The 18,905-nt window shown below is 42.8% G+C and overlaps 1 protein-coding gene across 1 annotated transcript in view; it reads left to right on the top strand.

Annotated features, from left to right (window-relative positions):
• FHAD1 (forkhead-associated (FHA) phosphopeptide binding domain 1) overlaps positions 1-18,905 on the top strand; it is a 216,523-nt gene that overhangs the window by 61,853 nt on the left and 135,765 nt on the right. Inside the window, exons 4-5 of the mRNA XM_006866421.1 lie at positions 1,763-1,872; positions 10,406-10,642. Coding sequence (XP_006866483.1) covers positions 1,763-1,872; positions 10,406-10,642 — 347 coding nt within the window. The remainder of the gene's footprint in view (positions 1-1,762; positions 1,873-10,405; positions 10,643-18,905) is intronic.

Below are 18,905 nucleotides of genomic sequence, written 5' to 3'. Positions count from 1 at the left end.
TTAATTTGAATTTGCATATCAGTAATTGATGGTCTGTTCCACAGTCTGCCCCTGGCCTTGTCTTCACTGATGATATGGAGCTTTTCCATCTTCTCTTTCCACAGATGTAGTCTATTTGATTTCTATGTGTTCCATCTGGCGAGGTCCATGTGAAAAATTACTGTCTCAAAAATGCATAAATAAAAAATGCAGAATCAAAAAACAAGTAAATGATGAAATAAAGACCCATTAATGTGATGGTGTGCTCATTGTTAATGGTAACATTCATTGATGTTTTATTATATATGAACATGATTGGTTCGATATCTCACTTCACAAGAAGAGACAGAGAACGAGCACTGATTCCCCAGCAATCATGTTGAGTTAGGTTCTGTAGAGCTGTTTCTGAGACCTAGTGACCCTAAATACGGAATGAATTTCAGCCCAGTTCTGCATCATCTTTGCTCTGTTTGAGCCCATTGTTGCAACCACACTGTCAGTTCATCTCATTGAGGGCCTTCCTCTTTTTCTCTGACCCTCTACTTTACCAAGTATGATGTCCTTCTTCAGGAACTGGTCCCTCGTGATAATGTGTCCAAAGTATGTGAGATGAAGTCTCGCCATTCTGGCGTCTAAGGAGCATTCTGACTGTACTTCTTCCAAGACAGATTTGTTCATTCTTCTGGAATTCCATGATTATTTGTTTAATATTCTTTGCCAGCGCCATAATTCAAAGGCATCAATTCTTCTTCGGTTTTACTCATTCATTGTCCAACATTTTCATGCATGTTAGGTCCACCCTAGTCCTCAAAGTGACATCTTTGTTCTTTAACACTTTAAAAAGACCCTTTGCAGCAGATTTTCCCAGTGCAATACATCATTTGGTTTCCTGACATCTGCATCCATAGGCATTGATTATAGATCCAAATAAAATGCAATTCTTGACAACTTCAATCTTTTTTCCATTTATTGTGATGTTGTTTATTGGTCCAAGTGAAGTATAATCCACAGTGAAGACTGTATTCTTTGATCTTTATCAGTAAGTGCTTCAAGTCCTTTTAACTTCCAGCAAGCAAGGTTGTGTCATCTGCATACCATAGGTTGTGAATGAGCCTTTCTCCAATCCTGAATACCAGGTTATTCTTCACATAATCCAGACCCACAGAAATCATATTCAGTTAGAAATTAAAAATATACTACTAGCAGCCAAGAAATCTTAATAGCAGAATTCTAAATATCCTTCCAAATTACATCTTTATCCCAAAGAGTGACTGGTGGGTTCGAACTGCCAACCTTGTCGTTCACAGTCCAGTGTTTATGGTATAGTGCCACCATGCTCCCCAATTCTCACAGTAGCCCTTAAAGACTACCCACCAGCCAGCTGCTCCTTGGAAACCCTATACAGGGTCACTATGAGTCAGAACCGCCTTGACTGGCACTTAACAATAGCAACAACAAATTATTGTTACTATGTTATATATATGGAAACAGGTTTAGGGAGATTAAATGACCAAGGCTGCTAGCTAGTATGTAGCATAGACAATCTGGAAAAAAGAACCATCAAACCAAAGGACAGCACAGTTAGCATCGGGAAAGAGGAGTGGGGTGAATGAACTTCCCTTTTCAATGTGTTTGTAAGGCTTTCCTGGTTCTTCAATGAGCATATAAGCCTCTTTATAGTTTCAAAGTTATATAAGACATAAACTGCAAAAGGAAATACTCTTCCAGGCCTTAAGGAAACTCACATTTCTATTTTGTGCCCTCTGTCAATATTGTACCTTAGTGTGGACCAATGCTGTGGATCTGCCTGGACAAGGAGTGGCCGATGGACTTCCGAGGACAAGTCCTCCCAGGGAGATTTTTGCGGATCAGGACCTGGCCCTGCAGGATAAGGTGAGGGGTCTCAGGAGAAAGACAGCTGTGGTAGCAGGCAGAGGGGCTTGCCTCTCCAAGTTCTCTGTGGCCTGGGAGTGCCTTGGGGGGTTTTGGCTTCCACAAAAGAAAAACAAAAAACTAATCCCAGGCCCAGTTGTTGAGTCATTGAGACTCAGTGACTCGACAGACAGAACAGAGTAGAACAGCCCCATCCTGGTGTGGTGGGCGCTGTAGGATAAGCACTCAACCATAAGGTAGGTTTGAACCCATAAGGTAGGCGGTTCAAACTCACCAGCCATTCCTTGGAAACCCTATATAGGGTCACTATGAGTTGGAATTCTTTACAGAGGCAGACTGCCACACCTTTCTCCGAGCAGCTTCTGGTAGACTTGAACCACTGATCTTTCAGTTAGAAGCTAAATGCTTAACCACTGCATCACTGAGGTTCCTTACTTCCAAAAAAGAAAAAGATAAACGCATCTTATTCCCAGGAGATTCAACCAAATTCCTCATTTTATGCCAAATAACAACCACCACTGGTTTTTGAGCCCCTACGGCATGCGGGACTGCATCTTCATTAGTTTATTTTTATCTCCCCAGTCTTCAAAAGAGATTTTATCACCCTCACTTAAAGATGAAGAAACTGCCCAAAGCTGTGCAGAGCAAGCCACAGAGTTGGGATTCAAGCCCAGGTGTGGTTAGCATCTAAGTGTGGCAGTACTTCTAATTACCTCACAGTCAACCATGAATGATGGAAAACCCATCTCCTAGCAGGAGGAAGGGAGCGCTGAGACCAGAAGACTGAGCAAAGGAGGAGACTTGTCAAAGAACCAGCGAATAAAACAGGAGCGGGGGCCAGAACAGGTGCATGCAAGCAGTCCTGGGGAGAAGCCAAGTTGGTTTCTCCCCATTTAACCGTAACCTGGCATTTTTAATTAATTTTTTTTTGAATTCTGAATTGGGTGAAGGTTTACAGAGGAGATCGTTTTCAGTTTAACAGGTCGCACACATTTTGTTGATGTCATTGATTACAGTCCCTAAGATGTAATATCACATATCCATTTCTGACTTCTTTCCTGACTCCTATGAAATTTATCCTTGTGTAAATGCTATTGTTTTGATCTCAAATAACTGATGATTCTAAGGAGTGCATACCTCCGTAGAACACATTACTGTTCTCCTCCTAGACCGGTCTACCACTTGGCTGGACGTTGAGCCAGATGGGTGAGTTCATTTCCAGACCTGACGATGACTAAGGGCCAGTTTTAGGAGTTCCGCTAGTCTCTTCTCAATCCCACCAGTAAACCTGGTCCTGTTTCCTCCAGTGATTCTTAAGGAAGCAGTCCAAAAAGAGCCAGTTCTCTGTAGGGACCAAACCCTGAGCCAGCAGTGGTCCTTGGAGTCTATAAGGACCAGAACCATCAGGAATGGCATACCTGGGAATCTGCACCTTCAGGTCCAGGTGGTCCTGATGCAGGTGTCCTGGGAACAGACTTGAGAGATGCTCCTCTAAGGCGGGAAGGCCGGCTAGGATACTGTGATGGATTGAATGTTACCCCAGCGCTCCCCAAAATATGCAGTTGTCGCTGTAGGATAAACACTGGACTGCTAACCTCATTCAAGGTAGGCAACTCAAACCCACCAGTCATTCTCAGAACCAGGCCCCTATGAGTTAGAACCGACTTGACAGCACATACAACACCAACAGATACATGTGGATAGAGTCCCAGTGTGGCACGGCGGGTTCATGTGCTGGACTGCAAGTAGGTTTGAATCACAAGGATGGCAGTTCAAGCTTACCAGTTGCTCCTCTGAAATCTTACACAAGATCTCTATGAGTCAGACCAACTCCATGGACACTTAACAGCAACAACATAGTCCCAGCAGGTTTCTTTATTATGTTACTGAGACCATACCAGTGTAGGGTGTATTTTAAGCCATTCACTTCAAGTTGCAAAAGGAGCAGTTTAGGCACAGCAGCTCTGGTAGCATAGTGGTTACAAGTTGGGCTGCTAATCTTAAGGTCAGCAGTTTGAAACTACTGGAAAGATGAGGCTTTAAGTTTCCATAAAGGTTTACAGCCTCAGAAACCTTATACAGACTCACTATGAATCAGAAGAACCAATGGATCCGTTTTGGAAGAAGTGCCGCCAGAGTGCTCCTTGGAGGCCAAGATGGCCAAACTTCACCTCTCATACTTTGGACATATTGTCAGGAGGGATCAGTCGCTGGAGAAGGATATATTTGGTAAGGTAGATGGTTAGCGAAAAAGAGGAAGATCCCCAACAAGATGGATTGGCCAAGTGGCAGCATCGATGGACTCAAGTGTAGCAACAGTAATGAGGTTGGCCCAGGATCGGGCAGTGAGTGTTTCGTTCTGCTGTGCATAAGGTTGCTATGAGTTGGTACCGACTCAATGGCACGTAACAACAACATGAGTCAGAACAAACTCCATGGCACATAGCCACCACCAGCACAGCAGTAGCAAGTATAGATGAGGGGAGAGAAATGCCACAAGGAGCCGAGGAATTGAGGCTGAAAAGACACGAGGACCTCTGCAGCCAAGAGCTGGCATCCAGAGAAAGCCTGGCCTGCGATCTGGTGCTCTGAATTCTGACTGTGGAAAAAGCTCCATACCCTCAGCTAAAACCAGGGCCAGACTGTGGAGCAGACCATCAAGTGCTCACATACAAACAAGTTCAGGTTGAAGCTGAAGAAAAAGAAAACAAGTCCATCCACAGGAGCAAAACATGCCCCACCTGAATTTAGAGATCATCTGAAGAACAGATATGATGCATTAGACACTAACGACCAAAGACAGGAAGCCTTGTGGGATGACATCAAGAACATCACACAGGAAGAAAGTAAAAGGTCAGTAAGATGACAAGAAAGAAGGAAAAGACCAAAATGGATGTCAGAAGAGACTCTGAAACTTGCTCTCCAGTTTACACAAATGCTAAAGCATATGGAAGAAATGAGGAGGTAAAAGAGCTGAACAGAAATTTTCAAAAGGCAGCTCAAGAAAACAAAGTCAAATATTATAACAAAATGTGCAAAGACCTGGCATTAGAAAACCAAAACGGAAGAACACGCTCAGCATGCCTCAAGCTGAGGGAACTGAAGAAAAAATTCAAACTTCACCTTGAAATATTGAGGGATTCTATGGGCAAATTATCGAATGATGCAGAAAGCATCAAAGTAGATGGAAGGAATACAGAGTCATTGTACCAAAAAGAAATGATCGATGGTCAACCAGTTCAAGAGGTAGCATATGATAAAAAGCCAATGATACTGAAGGAAGAAGGCCATGGTGCACTGAAGGTATTGGCAAAGAACAAGACTCTGGGAATTGATAGAAAACAAATTGAAATCATTCAACATACTAATGTGGCACTAGAGAATTTAGAAGACAGCTACCTGGCCACCTGACTGGAAGAGATCCATATTTGTGCCCGTTCCAAAGAGCTGACTCAATGGAATGCAGAAATCATTGGACAATATCATTGATATTGCATGCAACTAAAATTTTGCTAAAGATAATTCAAAAACGGTTGCAACCATACATTGACAGAGAACTTCCTGAGGGTCAAGATGTGGAACGAGGGCTATCATTGCTAATGTCCGATGGATCTTGGCTGAAAGCAGAGAATACCAGAAAGATGTTTACCTGTGCTTCATGAAAAGCTATGGACAACATTGCAAAGAATGAGTATTCTGGAACACTGAATTGTGCTCATGAGGAACCTGTACATAGACCAAGAGGCAGTTGTTCAAACAGAACGAGGTAACACAGAATGGTTTAAAATTAGGAAAGGTATGCGACAGGGTTGTATTCTTTCACCATACTTATTCAATCTGTATGTTGAGCAAGTAATCCAAGAAATTGGATTATATAAAGAAGAACATAGCATCAGGATTGGAGGAGGACTCATTAACAACCTGCAATATGTAGATGACACAACCTTGCTTGCTGAAAATGAAGAGGACTTAAAATACTTACTAATGAAGATCAAAGAACACAGCCTTAGGTATGGGTTGCACCTCAATGTAAAGAAAACAAAAATCCTCACCACTGGACCAATAAATGACATCAAAATAAATGGAGAAAATGTTCAAGTTGTTAAAGACTTCATATTGCTCAAATCAACCATCAACACTCATGGAAGCAGCTGTCAAGATATCAAATCTGATGCACAAGACTTCTTTGAAGTGTTGAAGAACAAATATGTCAGTTTGAGGACTAAGATGCACCTGACCCAAACCATGGTATTTTCAGTAACTTCACATTCATGGGAAAGTTGGACAGTGAATAAGGAAGGCCATAGAAAAATTGATACATTTGAGTATTAAAAGTACCATGGACTGCCGTAAGAACAAACAGATCCGTGTTGGAAGAAATACAGCCAGAGTGCCCTTGGAGGCCAGGACGGCCAGACTTCATCTCATACTTCGGACATATTATCGGGAGGGACCAGTCCCTGGAGAAGGATATCATGTTTGGTAAAATGGAAGGTCAGAGAAAAAGAGAAAGACCCCCAACGAGGTGGATTGGCAAAGGGGCAATAACAGGGGTTTCAAATGTAGCAACGTTTATGTGGTTGGTGCAGGATCGGGCAGTGTTTTGTTCTGTTGTACATAAGGTCCCTATGAGTCGGTACCGACTTTCTGGCACCTAACAACACCAACAAACTGTGAGAAAACAAATTGCTGATTGTGAAAAACCACTTGTGGTTTTTCTGCTATAGCAGTACTAAGAATGTTTGATAGTAAGCATTGTCATGCAACAAGCCATCCCAAAGCTTTGGTGCCTTACACAGCAAGTGATTCAAGTGATTTTTTTCTCGCCATTCTGTGGATTTACTTGGAAGGTTTTTCTGCTGGTGTCTCCTTGTCTCATTCTTGCAACTGCAGGATGCCTGGGACACGGGCCTCTCTCTGCACACCGTTTTCCAGCCTGGGCTTCTTCACAGGTCAGTGACTTCAGAGTTCCCAGAAACTGAACTGAGCTCTTGAGACCGTGCCTGGAAATCATCTGATGTCACCAAAGCAAGTCACAGGACCATCCAGAGTTGTTGTTAAGTGCCATCGAGTCAGTTTCTGACTCATAGGGACCTTGTATAGGGTTTCCGAGGAGCAACTAACTGGTGGGTTCGAACCACTGACTTTGTGGTTAGCAGTCCAATGCTTATCCTCCAGTTACACACTAGGATTCCAGTCCAGATTTAAAGCCTGGGGAAGTACACTTTATGACTTGATGGCAGAAACTGCCAAGTATTTTGTAGCCGTTTTTAAAATTCACTGCATTTATTAAACTGGAAATGCAATATAACCACATTTGTCTTTTTTTTTTTTTTTTCTGTTTATGAGTCATTAATGCCCTGATTTATCAGTGTTCTTCTGGGTTTAAGTGGCAATTAGCAAATACTTTCTTTCTTTCTTTCTTTTTTTTTTTTTTTTACGCATTTATGGTCTTCTCTTGCTATTGGAAAATTTAAAGGCTAGCTAGTTTCAAGCATGGCTGGATCCAGGAGTTTAGATGATGTCACCAGAATATTCTTACTACTAAGCACTCCATTCTCTTTACCTTGAAGTTTGCCTTTTCCCAATAAGCTGGCTTTGAATGTTGGAAAAGATGGCCACAAGCAACTCCAAGCTTATACATTTAAGGAAATTTGTATCTCTTATAAGAAATATGTGAAATCTCAGAAAATTTCCTGTTGAGTGGCACGGGTCTCACACACAAAGGCAGGTGATACAGGAAGGAGCAGGGCACATCCAGGACCACATGGAATGATGGGGGGGGGGAGGGTTGCCCTAAAGGAAGGAGCCAGAGTCCTCACCTGAATGACAGGCAGCAGCTCTGTACTGCCCCCTGCATGCTTGTCTGTGCTGCAGCACATAGTAGATGCTCACTAAATGTTCATTGCATGAATAATGACTAAGCACCTGGTTGAGCATGAGGCTTTGGGTGGCTCACAAATGGGTAGAGAAGGGGGCTGCTCAGGGACACCAAGTCAACTTGAGGCTGTCCCTTGAAAGTTTGTCCCAGGCATTCTTTTTGTTTTTTTTTTTTATTGTGAATTGAGTGATCTTTAACACGGGAGAACATCAGCTTTACACTCATCCTATTGTATTTTGTTTCATTGCAATGATTACAATCCCCTCCATGTATCATCATTCAGTAGCATTTGCTTTTATTCCCTGCTTTCATTTGTTTTTGTTTGTTTTTTTTTTGGATGTACACTAAAACACTCAGGAATATGGCAATCATTCAAACACCCAAAGGGCATACCCTGCAAGCCTGCCCCCCAGCCGCCGGCACACAGTCCCTCTCCCTCCATGATTCTAGAACCAAGATGCTTCATCTCTCCAAGTCGTCATCTCTGCCTCCTTCTCTCCTGTCACTGCTGTCACACCATTCTTTACAACCCAGAGAAAGATGCTTGGCAGCAGTGTTATTGCTGTGTAGGGTTTCCAAGGAGCAGCTGGTGAGCTTGAACCGCTGACCTTCACTTCAGAGTGACTTTGCATTCCAGCGCATTAACCCACAGTGCCACATGATCAAAACTCTATGCTTCCTCAGATCACAGAGCTAGAAGGTCATGGGGGTGGTGTAGGAGCATTCTATGCAATAAGCTCACCTCGAAACCACCCCTTTACCTCCAAGTCGCTCCTTGGAAATCTTATTCAGGGTCAGTATGGGTCAGAACTGACTCAATGGCACTTAACAGCAACAACAACCAGTGGAGAGTTGTTGAAAATGCAGGGGCTCCTTCAAAGCTATTGAGTGGAATGGACATGGAAGGTTCCTTTGGGGTTGATGAAAACATTCTGGAACTTGATCAAGATGGTGATTATTCAACATTGTGAATATCCTAAATGCCCCTGAATTGTTGACTTCACAGTGGGATTTCACCTCAATTAAGAGAAAATACAGGGGGGAATGGGGAATGTCATCGATCAGAAACTCTATCTGCGTCTGAGAATATCTGGAGAATTGCTTTTTTCAGCAGCCTTCTTGACATTTTATTAATGACACCTGGTAAAAAGTGATGGGGTTTTTGTTTTGTTTTTTTTCTCCTTTGGTTTCACTATTTGTTTTTTCTTTTGCACAAGTATAGGGCTGGTTTGATTATACCTGTGGGTAAAGTCTGCCAGTAAATTTTGTTTGCCAGCCTAAAGTCCACACAGGGCTCATAAATCACCATTCATCTCTCAATTACATTCCAGGCTCATTTGCCTGAGATACATTTTTATGTGAATAATTAAAAGGGGCCAGGAAGGACCGGAAGAAGAAAAAAGAGCAAATAACTATTTCAGAATTTAGGAAATGCTTAAAAATATATTTTTTTAAAATCTAAAATTAGCTCTCATTAGAGTCAGAATGTGGTCGAATAAAGTGCCTTTCCTTCAGTCTTTTGTTTTTTTAACCTAATGACCCTTCCTCTGTCACCAGTGCACAGAGGGAGGCCCAGTAAGTTAATTCCAAAAAGTATTATAAATAAACTTTCTGGTAACAGAAGTGTCCATATAGGATGCTTAGTCTTGATATGAAAATACAGTTTTAGGGGAAAGGAAATTTTCATACCTGTGAGATATAAAAACCCACTATGAGAATATATATATAATGTCCTTGGTGGTGGTGATATGCTGTGGCGTCGGTTCCAACCCATAGTGACCCTGTGCAGGGTTTCCAAGGCTATAAATCTTTACAGGATCAGAAAGCCTCATCTTTGTCCCGTGGAATGGCTTGTAGTTTCGAACTGCTGACCTTGAGGTTGGCAGCCCGACTAGTAACCACTACCCTACCAGAGCTCCTTATATAGATCCTTGGGTGGTACAAATGGTTTGCACGTGACCATGAACCTAAAAGGAGCTCTGCAGGGGCAGTGAGTTAAACATTGGGCTTCTAAAACCACAGGGTCAGTGGTTCAAACCCACCAGCCACTCTGAGAGAGAAAGTGTCAGAAACCCTAGGAAAGATTTCTACTGTGTCTTATAGTGTTGATATGAGTCAGAATTGACTCAATGGCAGTGGGATTTTGAATTAACCTAAGGTGGGTGAGCCCACCCAACAGCACCACGGGAGAAAGACTTTTACTGCTACACATGGAGTCAGCATAGATTGGGATCAGCTTGGGGTGTTTTATTCAACCCAACAAAATGGGTCTGGGAGCCTGTATCACCCATTGCCATCAGATCAGTTCCAACTCATAAAAAAGTAGAACTTGGCTTCAGAGGATTTCCAAGGCTGTGACCTTTCAGAAGCAGATTGCCAAGCCTGTCTTCTGAGGCACTTCCTGGGTGGGTTCTAACTGCCAATCTTTGATAGGAGTTGAGCACTTGCCCATTTGCACCATTCCTTGGGAGCCTATGTATGAGTATATAATTGTAGACACACCAGTCTCTCTGAGTCTTCCAAGTCACAGAGGTAGCCTTGAGAGTTTGCCTCTTCCCTCCCTGCCTCCCTCACCTCCCCTAAAGAATAGTATCATATCTGTCCTTGCATCTCAACACACACCTATAAACTTCCTGTCTCATCTCTACCCAGGATGAAATAATTCTGCTGCTGGGAAAAGAAGTCAGCCGTCTCTCGGATTTTGAAATCGAATCCAAATACAAAGACACAGTGATCGCCAACCTGCAGAACGAAGTGGTTGAAATGACTCAGAAGCTGTCAGCAGCAGCTACCCCCAGGCCAAATGAACGGGTGGTGTCACAGAAGCCTCAGCTTCCAGATGAGGGCATCAACGCCAATCAGAGAGAGATCCAGAGCCTGAAAGGCCAGGTAGAACTTAGACAAGTTATGTGTGTCCTCAGAGTCACTACCACAGTGTGACAACTCTCAGGCAAGCTTGATGGTCACGAAAACAAATCACCTGGAATTCAAACCCTGACAAATTCCTGCCTTCATAAAAACAATCTGTCGCTAGGTGCCATCGAGTCGAGTCCCACTCACGGCAACCTTGTGCACAATAGAACGAAACATGGCCCAACCTACCCCATCCTCCCAGTCGCCAGCATGCTTGAAGGAATTGATTTATTTTTTGATCATTATAGGGCCTATGCTAATCCATCTCACCAAGGGTCTCCCTTGCCCTTGTTGGCCCTCTGCTTCACCAAACATTTTCTCCTCTAGTGATTGATAACATGGCCAAAATAAGCAAGTTGGACAACGTTCTGCTGTGAGCCATAGGTTTTCATAGGCTAATCTTCAAAAATAGCTTGCCAAGCCTTTCTTCCTTGTGTGTCTTAATCTGGAGGCTCTACTGAAGCTTGTGGGTCCATACGTGACCCTGCTGGTATTTGAAATAGTGGTAGCATTGCTTTCAGCATCTTAGCATCATGCAAGCCACCAAAGGATGAAAAAGTGACAGGCAGATGATGGAATAAGAACAATATTAATCATTATTAAGTACCTACCAAGTGCATACTAACTGACAGACCACCATGCATCTGTCAGTCTGTCCTACTGTAGTGGCTTGTGTGTTGCTGTGATTCTGGCAGCTATACGATTGGTATTTTAAATACCAGTAGGGTCACCCATGGTGGACAGGTTTCAAATGAGCTTCCAGACTAAGACAGACTGAAAGAAAACCTTATGAATAGCAGTGGAACACTGTCAGCATCAGAATATTGACTATTTAAACCCAACGAAGAGCATGAGAGTATTGTCAGATATTATGCCAAAAGATAAGCCCCCCAGGCTGAATGTCACTCAAAACATGACTGGGGAAGAGCTGCCTCCTCAAAGTAGAGTTGACCGTGATGACGCGAATGGAGTAAAGCCTTCGGGATCTTCATGTGCTCATGGGACACAACTCAAAATGAAGAGAAACAGCTATAAACATTTGTGAATAATCAGAACATGAAATGTACTAAGTATGAGCCTGGGAAAATTGGAGGTTTTCACAAATGAAATACAACACATAAACATTGATATTTTAGGCATTAGTGAGTTAAAATGGACTGGTATTGGTCATTTTGACTCGTACATCAACATCATTACTATGCTGGGAATGACAAATCAAAGAGAAATGGCGTCGTAGTCATCGTCAAAAAGAACATTTCCAGATCTATCTTGAAGTACAGTGTTGTCTGTGATAGGATAATATCCATATGTCTACAAGGAAGACCAGTTAATACACCTATTTTTAAAATTTACACAAACACCACTGAAGCCAGTGATGATAATATTGAAGAATTCTACCAATTTCCTCAGTCTGGAACTGATACATGCAATCAGAATGTATTGATAATTACTAGCGATTGGATTGCAATGGTGGAAACAAAGAGAAAGGATCAGTAGTTGGAAAATATGGCCTTGGTGTTAGAAATGATGCTGGAGATTGCATGATAGAATTTTGCAAGACCAATGACTACTTCATTGCAAATATCTTTTTTTAAAACAGCATAAAAGACGACTATACACATGGACTTCACCAGATGGAGCTCTGGTAGTGTAGTGGTTACGAGTTGGGCTGCTAACCTCAAGGTCAGCAGTTTGAAAGTACCAGCTGTTCCACAGGAGAAAGATGAAGCTTTCTGCTCCCATAAAGATTTACAGCCTCAGAAACCCTGTACAGGGTCCCTATGAGTCTGAACCAACTCCACGACACACCACCACTACCAGATGGAATACACAGAATTCATATTGACTACATCTGTGGGAAGAAGTGATGGAAAAGCTCCGTATCATCAGTCAAAACAAGGCCAGGGGCAGACTGTGGAACAGACCATCAAGTGCTCATAAGCAAGTTCAGACTGAAGCTAAAGAAAATTAAACCAAGTCCACAAGAGCCAAACTATGACCTTGAACATAATCCACCTGAATTTAAAGATCATTTCTAGAACGGACTTGATGAATTAGACATGAATGACCAAAAACTGGAAGAAGTTTGGGATGACATCAGAACATTATATAGGAAGAAAGCAAACGGTTATTAAGAAGACAAGAAAGAAGGAAAAGACCAAAATGAATGTCAGAAGAGACTCTGAAACTTGCTCTCCAGTGTACAAATGCTAAAGAAAATGGAAGAAATGAGGAAATAAGAGAGATGAATAGAAAATTCCAAAGGGTAGCTCCAGAAGACAAAGTCAAACATTATAATGAAATGTACAAAGACCTAGAGTTAGAAAACCAAAAGGGAATAACACGCTTAGCATTTCTCAAACTGAGGGAACTGAAGAAGAAATTCAAGGCACAACTTACAATACTGAAAGATTCTCTGGGCAAAATATTGAATGATGCAGTAAACTTCAAATGAAGATGGAAGGAATACAGAGTCACTGTATCAAAAATAAGTGGTTAATGTTCAGCCATTTCAAGAGGTAGCATATGATCAAGAGCCAATGACTCTGAAGGAAGCAGTCCAAGGTGCAGTGAAGGCATTGGCAAAGAACAAGGTGCCAGAGTTGATTGAATACAAATTGAAATCTTTCAACAAACTGATATGGCACTGGAGGCGCTCACTCATCTATACCAAGAAATTTGGAAGACAGCTACTTGGCTACCTGACTGGAAGAGACCCATATTTGTGCCCATTCCACAGAAGTGACTGATTCAATAGAACGCAGCAATCATCAGACAATATCATTAATGTCACATGCAAGTCAAATTTGCTAAAGATAATTAAAAAATGGTTGCAATAGTACAGTGACAGAGAACTGCCAGAGGTTCAAGGAGGTGAATGAGGGATATCATTGCTGACATTAGGTAGATCTTGGCTCAGAGCAGAGAATACCAGAAAGATGTTCACCTGTGCTTTATTGACTACACAAAGGCTTTCTATTGTATGCATCACGACAGACTATAGACAACATTGCAGAGAATGAGTATTCTGGAACACTTAATTGTGCTCATGAGGAACCTGTACATAGACCAAGAGGCAGTTGTTCAAGCAGAACAAGGGGACACCAAATGGTTTAAAATTAGGAAAGGTGTGTGCCAGGGTTATATTCTTTCACCTTGCTTATTCAATCTGTGTGCCGAGCATGGAATCTGAAAAGCCGGGATATATGAAGAAGAACATGGTATCAGGATTGGAGAAAGACTCATTAACAGCCTGTGATATGCAGGCGATACAACCCTGCTTGCTGAAAGTGAAGAAGACTTAAAATACTTACTGATGAAGATCAAAGAGCACAGTCTTTTGTATGGATTGCACCTTAATGTAAAGAAAACAAGAGTCTTCACCAACGGACCAATAAACAACATGATGATAAATGGAGAAAAGATTGAAGTTGTCAAAGACTTCATTTGCTCGGATCAACCATCAACACTCATGGAAGCAGCAGTCAAGAAATCAAACGATGTATTGCATTAGGCAAATCTGCTGCACAAGACCTGTTTAAAGTGCTCAAGAGCAAAGATGTCAGTTTGAGGATTAAGGTGCGCCTGACGCAAGTCACGGTATTTTCAGTAACCTCATATGCATATGGAAATTGGACAATGAATAAAGAAGGCCATAGAAGAATTGAGGCATTTGAATTATTGTATTGGAGGAGAATATTAAAAGTACCATGGACTGCCATAAGAACAAAGAAATCTGTGTTGGAAGAAGTACAGCCAGAATGCTTCTTAGAAGCTGGGATGGTCAGACTTTGTCTCATGTGCTTTGGACAGGTTATTAGGAGGTACCAGTCCCTGGAAAAGGACATCATGCTTGGTAAAGTGGAGGGTCAATGAAAAAGAGGAAAATCCTCATCTAGATAGTTTGGCACAGTGGCAGCGGCAGTGGGCTCAAGCATAGCACTGACTGTGAAGTTGGGGCAGTGTTTCGTTCTGTTGTATATATGAGTCGGGACCGACTCGATGGCACCTAACAACAACAACCACGTACAGGCCCTGTGGCAGTGTGATAGCTGTATTAACTCATTTACAACCTCACAGCCCTCTGAGACATAACCATCATACAGATGAGGAGACAGAGGCAGGCTCAGAGACTCCAAGTAACTCGTTCCAGTTTGCACAGCAAGTTAAAGATGGTGGTTGAGTTTGAACTGAGATCTGCCTCATTGCAGACCCTTTGGTCTTGTGCCCAATTTACAGTTCTTCCCAACTCGATCACTTTTGTGTTACTGCCACTAACACCCATCCAGCCCTGACCTGGAAGATCTGTGAGTAGCTAGCTCTAGAGAGGGAGAAGGAATATCCCAGCCTTCCAAACAAGGAAGACTTTCCCTAAATCCCAAAGGCAGTGACTGGTTCGTCACTGGAATTCTATTCATCACAAACTCTCCACCTGCATTTACCAGTCAGCTCTCATGTTCCTTGCTCTTTTTTTTTTTTTTTTTAAAAGAACTATTTAAAACTTGACCATAGATGCTGTACATAAATGGTATCTCAACAAGAATGATTTTTATAAAGGAAATTAATCATTGGTAAATTTGGGCCTCCATGAATAATGCTAAGGAGCTCTGGTAGCGTAGTGCTTACAAATCGGGCTGCGAACCTCAAGGTCAGCAGTTCGAAACTACCAGCTGTTCCATGGGAGAAAGATGAGGCTTTTTGCTTCTGTAGAGATTTACAGCCTTGGAAACCCTGTACAGGGTCGCTATGAGTCGAAACTGACTCCACGACACATAACAACAACAACAACAATGAATACTGCTAGGATCCCTTGTGGCACAGTGGTTAAAACATTTGGCTGCCTACCCAAAAGTCAGTGACTTGAACCCAGCAGCCACTCTTTGGGAGGAAAATATGACAGTCTGCTTCTGTAAAGATGGGCAGTATTGGAAATCCTCTGTGGCTGTTCTTATTATGGCCTACAGGGCCACTGTGAATCAGAACCGACTTGGAAGCACTGAATTTGGGGTTCTTTGGCTTTTACGAGTAAAGCTAAGTCCTGGCCATGCTTGGGCCTTGGCCTCTGGTTCCCTGTTAGCTGCCTCGCCATTCTATCGCTGGTTCATACGACACAGTTTCTGTCCTGGTACCCGAGAAAAGGGTATGGGTTATACATGGTGCGCCTGGGAGATCCTCCCAGGGAATTCTAACAGAACCATGTCTGTCGGTTCATTCATTTGTTCATTTGCTCATTCAAAATGAATCAATGTTTGGTGAGTGCCTAGCCTTGGCCATTTCCTGTTCTGGGCTTGGAGGACTCAGCATTGAGCAAGGAGACATGGTCCTTACCTTCCCCGAGTTATGTTCCACTGCTGTTGTTAGGTGTCGTCGAGTCGATACCAATTCATTGCGACCTTATGCATGACAGAACTGAGGGAGAGGGCAGATACATCACCAAGTGAATCTGTGCACTAGTGTCTAATGAACAGACGCCACTTCTGGAGACCTGTTTTTGAAGGAATCATGGGAGTAGAAGGCCGTGTGGGAACAGCCAGCGCCAGCAGCTGCTTGATGTGTAGCTATCTCACCTGTGAACTGCTTTGTCCTTGTCACAACCCAGTCTTGAAATTGGATGGAGAAATACCCCTTTCAATGATTCTCCCCTTTTATAGCCTTCCTGAGCAAAAGTACCTCATCCAGGTACACAGTGGTGGTGGTGATAGTTTGCCGTGAAGTCTGTTCCGACTCACAGCGACCCTGCATAGAGTTCCCGAGGCTATAAATCTTTATGGGAGCAGAAAGCATCATCTTTCTCCTAAGGAACAGCTGGTAGTTTCAAAATGTTGACCCTGAGGTTCGCAGCCTGATTCGTAACCACCGTACAACCAGACCTCCTTAGAGAATACAGATTGTCCCCATACCTTTGAGTCTGTGTCAGAGGTCGCAACCTGAGTATTGTTTAAAGTAGTTTGTGACCTCTCTGGTAAGTTACAAAGAAATTATTGTTGTGTGCCACCAAGTTGATTCCAACCCCTAACAACCCTACAGGGCAGAATATGACTGTCCCATAGGGATCCTAAGGCTGTGATCTGTATGGGAGCAGGTCACCAGGATTTTCCTCCCTCGGAGCATCTATGGATTCAAACTGTTGACCTTTCCATTAGCAACCGAGTGCTTCAACTATTGTGCCACCAGGGCACCTTCCAAAACCATTGATGTTGTTGTGAAGTGCTGTCGAGTCAATTCCAGCTCATAGGGACCCTGTACAGGGTTTCTGAGGAGCGACTGGTGAGTTTGAACCACCGACCGACCTTGCTGTTCAAACCGACCTTGAGGTCAAGTGTTTATCCTAGGGGGCCACACCAGGACTCCTAATTAGTCTGATTCATCATACTGTTACTTCCCCTTGGTCTTCACTCTTCATTATAAGAATCTTACGTAGCAAGGCGTCTCTGAACTAGATGCTGCCATTGGTTTGAACCCAAATAGAGTCTTATCTGCTCGCATTTGAATTCCTTCAATATCCTATTGCCAACTGAACATTCATCTAGAAGTAGCAGGCACATGGCAGGTTGATGTATTGCTCGGATTCCATTATGTGTTCTCCCTGGTCCCCTGAAAGCATATATACAACGGTTTTCTCTCAGTGCTCTTTGATCAGTTGCAAAGCCACTAAGAGATGCCTACCTCCATGTATTCTGTGCAGCCTTCATAAATGATAATATTGCAGCCAAATGATGATCTTGAATATTGTCATTATTTTAGTGTTACTAGTACAGTCAAATTATATATTGAAGCAATCACTCCTCCTAACACTATTAGTTTTCTTATGATCCAGCGCTCAGTTTATTACCCAGCATAACAGCCATTAAACATCTTGGGATTTATGCCAGTTATAGACAATATGGATATTTATTTTAGTAGTGAAAGTAATGAAAAGGCTTGAAGACTCTTTGGAGTTTTCCTACAATCTGTAATCCTGAAACTCTGATAACTTAGATTGAAATGTATTCTGCCTGTTAGAAAGCACAGGAGTTGTTGAGGGTGGGGCTGGGAATAGGGAAGGGTTATGTTTTCTGATCCCTTTGGGGAGTTTATCTCTTTGCATTGTACCTCTGGTATAAAGCAAACAAAAGCATTAAGCTGAGAACAGCTAAAAGCATTAAAAGAAATAAAACTGATTCCAGCTACCTTTGATGGGAAAGTTGTGTTTCCCACACAGAGAACAGTAAGAGGCAAGAGACTCTTTATCACTCAAGTTTTCAAAGAATGAACTTGCAAATAGATAGCCATGGGGTTGGTGAGGCCCAAAGTGTCCCATTTCCCCTCTGTTTCTAACAGAACACTCTTCCCCAATTTCCTTCCTGTCTCAAGATGCCCCCAGGGAAAAGCAGGTGTAACTGCCCCAAATGTCATAGAATCTGAGCCATGATGATGCAGGAAATCAATGATATAAAATTTGAAACTTAAATGCTGCTGTTAATTCTGCTACAGTAACAACTGCATGGCTATCAGGGACTGAAACCCAGAACAAAGACCATGAGCGCCATCTGGTGGCGAGGCTCAATGTGCCCTTCGCTTCAGTCTGAATACACCCCTTCCCATCTCCTACCTGGAGTTCTGGCGCAGCGCTATAGGATAATGCACTGGACCGCAAGGTTGGTTTGAACCACAGGTCGGTGGTTCAAACTCACCAGCCGCTCCTTGGAAACCCTATACAGGATCTCTGTGTTATTGTTGTTGTTGTTGTTAGGTGCCATCGAGTCGGTACTGACCCATAGCGACCTTATGCACAGCCGAACGAAACACTGGTCAATCCTGGGCCAACCTCACTACTGTTGCCACACTTGAGTCCATCAATGCTTCCACTTAGCCAATGCATCTCTCTGGGGGTCTTCCTCTTTTTCTCTGACCCTCCACCTTACCAAACATGATATCCCTTCTCCAGCAACTGGTCCCTCCTGACAATATGTCTGAAGTATGACAGGTGAAGTTTGGCGATCCTGGCCTCCAAGGAGCACTCTGGCTGCACTTCTTCCAACACAGATCTGTTGGTCCTTTGGCAGTCCATGGCACTTTCAGTATTCTCCTCCAACACCATAACTCAAATGGATCAATTATTCTACGGTCTTCCTTAGTCACTGTCCAGCTTTCACATGCATATGAGGTTATTGAAAATACCATGGCTTGGGTCAGGCGCTCCTTAGTCCTCAAGCTGACATCTTTGCTCTTCAACACATTAAAAAGCTCTTGTGCAGCA

Source organism: Chrysochloris asiatica, unplaced genomic scaffold (genome assembly GCF_000296735.1).
Source record: "Chrysochloris asiatica unplaced genomic scaffold, ChrAsi1.0 scaffold00090, whole genome shotgun sequence".
Taxonomy (NCBI): domain Eukaryota; kingdom Metazoa; phylum Chordata; class Mammalia; order Afrosoricida; family Chrysochloridae; genus Chrysochloris; species Chrysochloris asiatica.
Note: the sequence above shows the minus strand (reverse complement) of the source record. Positions and strands in the feature narration are given on the sequence as shown.